Source organism: Pan paniscus, chromosome 2 (assembly GCF_029289425.2).
Source record: "Pan paniscus chromosome 2, NHGRI_mPanPan1-v2.0_pri, whole genome shotgun sequence".
Lineage (NCBI taxonomy): Eukaryota > Metazoa > Chordata > Mammalia > Primates > Hominidae > Pan > Pan paniscus.
In genome coordinates this window covers 156486638-156494981 of record NC_085926.1, presented here as the reverse complement: position 1 = coordinate 156494981, position 8344 = coordinate 156486638, and the positions used below count along the sequence as shown (strand labels likewise).

Genomic DNA, 8344 nt, shown 5'->3' with positions numbered 1-8344 from the left:
GACTCACTATATAAGGATATTAAAGAAGGCTAGCTTGAATTAGGCAATATGTTTGATCATGTTCTATGCAGTCCTTTTCATTAAATTTGATTTGGCTTGTGTGGTAATATTGTGGTCTTTGATAGGAATGCAGGTAAACGAAGTTAATAATATATACAAATGAATCATGTTGAAAACTAGGGAGGAAGGAAGTAGTTACCGAATTCCTGTAGGGACCATAGTTTAGTTCATTAAAAAAATTTGATTTTCGGCCAGGCATGGTGGCTCATGCCTGTAATCCCAGCACTTTGGGAGGCCGAGGTGGGTGGATCATGAGGTCAAGAGATCGAGACCATCCTGGCTAACACAGTGAAACCCCGTCTCTACTAAAAATACAAAAAAAAAAAAAAATTAGCTGGGCATGGTGGCAGGCGCCTGTAGTCCCAGCTACTCAGGAGGCTGAGGCAGGAGAATGGCATGAACCTGGGAGGCGGAGCTTGCAGTGAGCCGAGATCGCACCACTGTACTCCAGCCTGGATGACAGCATAAGACTCTGTCTCAAACCACCGCCCTCCCCCCCAAAAAAAACCTCAAAAAACAATTCTGTCACAGTTCAAGCTTCTGTATTTGGGGTACTTGCCACAGAGGAACACTGGTATTAAATATAATTGAAGTAGACCAGATTTTCACTGTTTTATAGATAAGGAAGATCAGGGATATTGAGAAAACTGCCTAGCCCAGGTCCTCTGGAGAATCATTAGTGGCCCAAATGACAACCCATATTCTTGCCCAGACCACTAACATATACTTTCCAATAGGGTGATAGTACTTCTGTAGTTTATAAGTTATACAAAGTATGAAATAAAAATATTTCATAAACTGTAACCCCTTTTAAAGTCACTAAAATTGTATACATCTATGTTAAAAACCACATAAATCTCGGTTCATTTGGGGCACTTTTATTTACAGCCAAGGAAAAAAGAAAACTAACATCTATTTAGAATGGGAAAGCATGTTTGTATGAAAACAAATATTTCATCATCACTTATTTTCTATACTGTTTGCAACTAAGTTTTACATTTTTCATTTTCAACAGAGATTTGAATTTTAATGTCCCAGAAATATAAAGAAGATGGCATTAAAATGTCCTATATGTTGGCACTCCTACCCTGAAGACTTTTTTTGCTTATCTTTTGTTCTAAGCTACAGTCTTCGCAGAGACTAAATTAGTGACTGGACAACAGAAGAAAATAGACCATCCTGGCTAAAATGGTGAAACCCCATCTCTACTAAAAACACAAAAAATTAGCTGGGCATGTTAGCGGGTGCCTGTAGTCCGAGCTACTCGGGAGGCTGAGGCAGGAGAATGGCGTGAACCTGGGAGGCGGAGCTTGCAGTGAGCTGAGATCGCGCCACTGCACTCTAGCCTGGGGGATAGAGTGAGACTCCGTCTCAAAAAAAAAAAAAAAAGAAAAAAAAAGAAAATAGAAACGGGAAATATTCATGTCAGCTGTTAAAAACCAGTTTTGTAAAGCAAGGCCTAAAAGTCCTATCTCTGGCATGTTTAGTATGGAACGTATAGTTGATTGTCATTCAGCTACTAGAGAAAGGTATTCTACAATGGCAGATAGCCTTATCAAAACAATTAGCCGGCTTTCTCCACAGGGAATAGCAGTGGGGTAAGTAAGACTGAAGTGAGAGCTCTTATCAGTTTTCTCAGAAATGATTTCTCCATCATAGGTATTTGGCCAACTGGTTAGGTCTAGCATGAACATGTGATTTCTAAAACAATGAGCTGAGATCTGCTAACATGTTGTAAAGGAGCATCTAGTAGAAGCTGATCTCTAAGCAAAATCATCAATTTATTTAAGTTTCAAAATTTTTTTTTCATTAAATATGTTCTTTAACATGCACATTCTGCTTACATTGCTTAGGGTGCTTTTTATTGTGCCTAAAAATTTGCAATATGGTGAAATAAAATATTTAAAAATGGTTGAATATCATATGGGAGATGAAATCTCATATTTATAGCATGTAATTCAATTCTCATGTATGCATAATTAATCAAAATTGTGTCTTTAAACGACATCTTGACATTTTTTGAATTGCACTAAGAAACGCTAGTGTCTACCATTCATTTTAACAGACTTATTCATGTTTAGCTTTATTAACAGTATAACATTTTCATGCAATCTTAAATTTTATGTTTTAATTTTTACAATGTTTGATTTAATTCAAATTAACAAATATTCAAGCCTACATGAGAGACAAATGAAATGAGACTACCTTTATATATAATCAGCAAAATTCTTTTTAAGAGTAAAAAGTTAATATTGGGATTTAAAAACCTAAATTTCCAATGTTACTGCTGACAATCCAATCCAACTATATGTATATTACTTAGGCCACAGGACTGCCCATTAGTCTTTCTTGTCGGAGAGCAATTAATCTCTTGAACCATTTTTCCTCAGCATCAGCTTTCTCGATAAATAACTGAAATAAGAAAAGAAAAAGAAAAAATGTTACTGTCTCCCAATAACTTGAATTTGACCTAAAATGACAGAACTCACCTTTGTAGAATATATCTCTCAACACAAGATTTGGATACTGTTTAACTCTTGATGACCTCTTAATTGATGACTATCTATTTGGAATTAGTAATGCTCAGAAATTCTTGGAGTAAAACAACTACTAGTATCAACATCATTGCTTAACAATTTTGTACCTTATATTTGTGAAGTTTATTTCCTATAACTTTTCCAAAACAGCAGAATTACAACATTTCATGGAAGACAGCAAAGTATGATGTTAGTGATGTGCTCACTGATAATGAACAAAGTAGAGCTCAGAAATGGAACTTTTAGTGCTAGATTTTTAAACAAACACTTCTCATGGTGCTGATCAATTCAGCTAAAAAAAAAAAAAAGGAAAAAATGCTTCTCTTTGTCTATTTTTCTTAACCATAGACAGAATACTTCTACAGGTTAGGCAACATGAGTTGGACCCTACTGTATTCAAATATAGATAACAGTTCTAAAGGCCTGGGGGCCAGATGCCTATTTTTAGCAAGGGAATATGAACCTGTTTCCTCCAATGGCCTCCTTGGTGTTAGCACAAAAGGATAACAGATTGAAATAATTTCAGTAAATTAGACTTCAACTGACATTCGTAAAGTTTAAGGATATTACATTTGGATGGGCCAGGGAATTGTCATCTTGGTACTTGATAGCAGTAGGGATGCTGGTAGGATCTATTTCTTTTTCAGTACTGGGTGGATCAGCAACTGCTGATGCTGGTCCTGATGTTGAAGTTGCTTGTTTCACTTCACTAGGTTCCACTGACTGAAAGAAACAACACATATTAATTTCAACACAATACACAATTAGAGTTTTACTTCAAAAATATTTCTGATTTTGAATAACAACTGTTCAATTAGTCTCCTTTGAGATGATACCCATCTCCAAAAAGGCCCTACCTTTTGTATTTGTTTGTTTTAGAAATACAGTTATTTTATTTTTATATTTGTTTGTTTAGGAATAACTATATTTAGGAATATAGTTATAGATATATAGAAATAGAATATAGGAATAACTATATTGTATTTGTTTTAGGAATAACAAATAGAAAAATGCTGAGAAAATGTTAATCATTTCTTATGATAAGCATATTTTTCTTAAGAAATTGGTACTTATGTGCCTATACTATTGAAATATACATATATTTCATATATCTAAATTCTATTAATCAAAACAAGCTTACAACAAATATCCAACATTTAGTTGGCCAATTTAGGTATGAAAAGTAAATTCAAAGGTTATCTTTAGAAAAATAGCCTTATTGAGTTATAGAATTCATATACCATACAATTTACCCTTTTAAAGTACATAATTCAATGGCTTTTCGCATATCCATGGAGTTGTGCAATTATTACCAGAATCAACTTTAGAACATTTTCATCATCCCCCACAAAACCTCATACCATTAGCAATCATTCCCCATTCCTTCCAACCTTTCCATCCTAGGTAACAATTAATCTTCTTTCTCTATGGATTTGCCTATTCTAGACATTTCAGATAAAAGGAATCATACAATATGTGGTCTTTCATGACTGGTTCTTTCATTTAGCATAATTTTTTCTTTTGAGACAGAGTCTTACTCTGTCACCCAGGTGGGAGTGCAGTGGCACAATCTTGGCTCATTGCAACCTCTACCTCCTAGGTTCAAGTTATTCTCCTGCTTCAGCCTCCCAAGTATCTGGGATTACAGGTGCACACCACCATGCACACGCAGCTAATTTTTGTATTTTCAGTAGAGACGGGGTCTTGCCATGTTGGCCAGGGTGATCTCGAACTCCTGTCCTCAAGTGATCAGCCCGCCTTGGCCTCCCAAAGTGCTAGGATTACAGGCGTGAGCCACCGTGCCCAGCCACATAATGTTTTTAAGGTTCATCCATGTTGCAGCATGTATCAGTACTTCATTATTCTTTATTGCTAAATAATGTCCCATTGTATGGATCTACCACATTTTATTTATCCATTCATCAGTTGATGAACTCAAAGGTTGTCTCGGAGCTACTTAAAAAATATTAAAATATATATATAAAAGTTTGAAAAAAAGGTACAATGTATCTTTGGCAAAAAATAAAACTCTAGGATTTCTTATACCATCATGCAAACCATAGACTCCCAATTCATTCCACCTTTACTGAGTATTCACCAGGTGCCATACACTGTACCAAGTGCTGGGGATACAACTAATAAATCATTGTTTCTGCCTTGAAGGAGCCAGCAGAGTAGTGCTTACTTAGTTACATTTCAATAGCTTATTCCCTAAGAAAGAAGGCCAAGGAGTGACTGATTAGCAGTAAGGTTACAGGGATAATATGAAATGGATTAGATCAGAAGCTGAAATTAAAAAGTAAAATTAAATAAAAACAAGATGAATAGGAGATTGTTATGTAGCCTTTTTTATACCCATTTGTTCCACACCTATTGTTTTTCAATTTCCATTTATTTTAACTTATCTATACTTCTGAACATTTCACTTCTCTGAACAAAGCCAAAAACAGATGTCACTAAGAAAAATATACAGAGGATAAAATATGCATGAATTAAACTGTTCTTAGGTTAATTTGTTTTAGAGTTGGAGATCCATTTATTTAACCAGTATTTATTGAGCACTACTAATTGCTAAGCACTGGGTACACAGGCAGAATCAAATAGATATGGTTCCTGTCCCAAGTGGCAATTATATGTTGCTAATGGAGTTGACAGATTATAAACAAATAAATTCCAAAATAATGCATAATCACAAATTGTAGTATGTGCTATAAAGGACTATACAAGGTGCTGACAAAGAATGATGGGGATCAGGAAGGGAAAAACATCTACTTTAGATTGGGTGGCTAGAGATGGCTTCTCTAGGAGGTGAAATTTAAGCCCTGAAGACTTAGAAGGAGCCAGGCATGTGAAGAGGAAGAATGGTTCTCTGGCCAGAGGGAAAAGACAAAGCTCCTGAGAGAGAAGGGCTTGGTGTCTTTGAAGATCAGAAAAAAGGCCAGAGGGGCTGGTGTATAGTGAGCAAAAAGACAGTGAGACACTGCAGGCCAGAACTTGGGGTATTTCTTCCTTAACACAGCCACATCACCACTCTGCATGGGTATCACTTCCCAGCACCACAGCAGGAAAGTGCCCTCATACAGAAAGCTGGGTAACTATGGGGCTCACCTTTTATTTCCCTTCTCCAAAGGATCGCCCTCCTGAGCTGCCTATTGTTACATTCCTAAAAACAATGCCTTACACATCTTGTCAAGTTCTATAGCTGTTTATGGTGGGAGGGCAAATTTGGTACCAGTTATTCTGTAATGGTCAGATGGTCAGTAAAGTCTAATTATTCTTGAAAAATATTGTTTTGGCTGCTGAATGGGTCCTGGACTAGATAAATGCAAAAGGAAAATCAGGAAGAACAACCAGAGGGCTACTATAAAAGTTAAAGAATGAGATGATGATGTGGATTTAAATGGTGGCTGTGGATTGTGGAGAGGAGACAAGTTCTGAGCTATTTTGGGGATGATGATATCAAGATCCACTTTTTTTTTAAGGCATGTGTTTTATTCAATTAAAATACTCTAATTTTTATTCTAATGGAAGCTGATCAGCATTCATAGGACAGATTTATTCCCTCATGGACAAAAGGGGTAGATATCTGAGGGATAGATATCTGGGCAGTCATGTATGTTTAGGAATTCTTACAAAGTAAGAGAAATCTATAAATTATTTTCAAATGTTAAGATGCTTATGACTACTAAATCTAACAATGATGCCAGTGTTAATGATAATATTAACTTTTATAGACATTTAAATAAATATTTATTCAATTTATTTTGGCAGCTTTATTCTCATATTTTGGAGTCAGCAATTTTTTTTGCCAAGTCTCAAACATTTGTATGTCTCCAACACACTGTGCCCAGATGGTTTGTGGCCCTAAGTGATATTATACTGACCCTTTATACAACTGAGAACATTTAAAAAGCCCAATATTCTGCACAAGTGCAAGTGGGAAATACGCTAATCCAAGAGGTTCAAGACATTGATTTTTGGTAGTCTATATTGCCTTACGGAGACTGTAAGAGCATATCATTCTGCGTATCTTAGCCATGGCATGATAGGGCTTAGCTAGGAGACACTTTTCATTTTAAACTGCCTTAAAAATATGTGCAGTGCTATTATTCTAGTTGTCAAAGATGTGGATACCACCTCTTCAGGTAGCAGAGATAAGATTCTACCATATAAACCAAGCAATCTCATCTTGTTTTTACCTACACAGTACATTAAGATTTCTTTGAGAAGTACTTACACATAATAGAAGGTGAAGCTCTCAGAGGTTAGATCAGAGCATGGAAGTTATTGTTTATTAATGGGCAATTAAAAATTTGTAGAGAGAACCCTAATTGCTTCTTTATTTAAGTGAGAAAAACTGTAAGATAAAATTTTCCCTTGACTATAAAACAAAACCTCAAAATGGCTACTATCAAATATATGGCTTTGAGTAGCGCTGCCACCTGGTGGTTTAGTTTGTAAAAATTAGTACTAAAATCTACTTCCAAGTAGGCCAAAAGACCATGCTGCATAGGGTTATTTACCCTTCTTTTGAACACAGGTGGGTATCTGCCAGATACAACAACATTAGGGTTGAATAACTCATACTAAGTTTGAAAACAAGCTGCATCTTGGTTCCTCAATGATATATCAGGGACTATCAGATTCCCTATTTACTCAGACAAAAGAAATACGATTTCAGAGAGTAAAACTAGTTAAATCAATATGTGTTGCAGGAGACACAATGTCTAGCATGTCACTGGTAATAGCCACTTTTCTGGTAAAAGCTCCCTAGCTTAATTAGTGGAATTAACACAGCTAAACAAATACGGTACCAACTGAAGGGGTGGCCAGCATACAAAAGCCTTTTTTTAGGGATACAAACTTTATATCAAAGTGTATAAAACTGTCCAGGAGAAAAATATGTTGAAACTAGGATCATGGGTAACTCAGTCCTCAAGAGAGTTAATCCTTGCTATGCATTAGGGATAGTCCATCATATCTTTCCATGATCTGGATAAAAGGGTCCACAAGATAATTTACCTCCTTTTGCTAAGTAATCTCCTCATTAATGATTCAGCTTCTTGGGCATCCTGAATCCTTGCCTTATATTGCAGATATAGATATTTTAGAATCTAGGAAGGGATATCACTTTCTAAAGTAATAAACTGTCCCTTTGTTCTATATTTCAGTCAAGTGTGAATTTATTCATTGTTAGACTATCACTGATCTTCTGATCATTTTGAAGTGTAGTGACTAATAAAAGTCCAGTAAGACTTCAGACTACTGTATATTCACCAAGATAAATGCCACCTTATGAAGCTTTATAGCATATTCTCCTGTTAGCACCACTTCCTACCTTCCAATGCATGCTTTCTTGGAGGCATTGACTTGAAAATAAGTTTAAAGGGAAAAATTAACAATTAGTACCAAGTGAGAAAGAGTTGTTTAGTAGAAAACCCAGTGTATTGACTGTGGAAGAATAAGCATTTCTACAGAATGAAAATGCTAGTTTATCATAACAGAGTCCAATAAAAACTGGGATGTCAGGGTAAACTTCACAAACAAATATTAGGAAAGCAAGTTTTAAAATAAATCATAGTAATTCCATTAGGATATATGAATGGCCTGATAATATGTAAGAATAAGATTAAATAAAATGGGCAACTACATTTATGAATGTCTATTTCACAGCCCCATTTTTTTAGGAGTTGTGGTGGCAAACTATCAAAAGTTCAAAGGAAATCAACAAAATGGCAACGCAAGGA

At 35.6% G+C, this 8344-nt stretch overlaps 1 protein-coding gene across 4 annotated transcripts in view; it reads right to left on the bottom strand.

Moving 5' to 3' along the window:
• Nucleotides 1-922: 922 nt before the first annotated feature.
• RSRC1 (arginine and serine rich coiled-coil 1) overlaps nt 923-8344 on the bottom strand; it is a 483059-nt gene continuing 475637 nt past the window's right edge. For all 4 annotated transcript variants that reach the window (XM_063603003.1, XM_057301951.2, XM_057301952.2 and 1 more), the window contains exons 9-10: nt 3168-3320; nt 923-2472 (exon numbers count right to left, since the gene is read on the bottom strand). In XM_063603003.1, coding sequence (XP_063459073.1) covers nt 2380-2472; nt 3168-3320 — 246 coding nt within the window. In that variant the 3' untranslated portion in view covers nt 923-2379. The remainder of the gene's footprint in view (nt 2473-3167; nt 3321-8344) is intronic.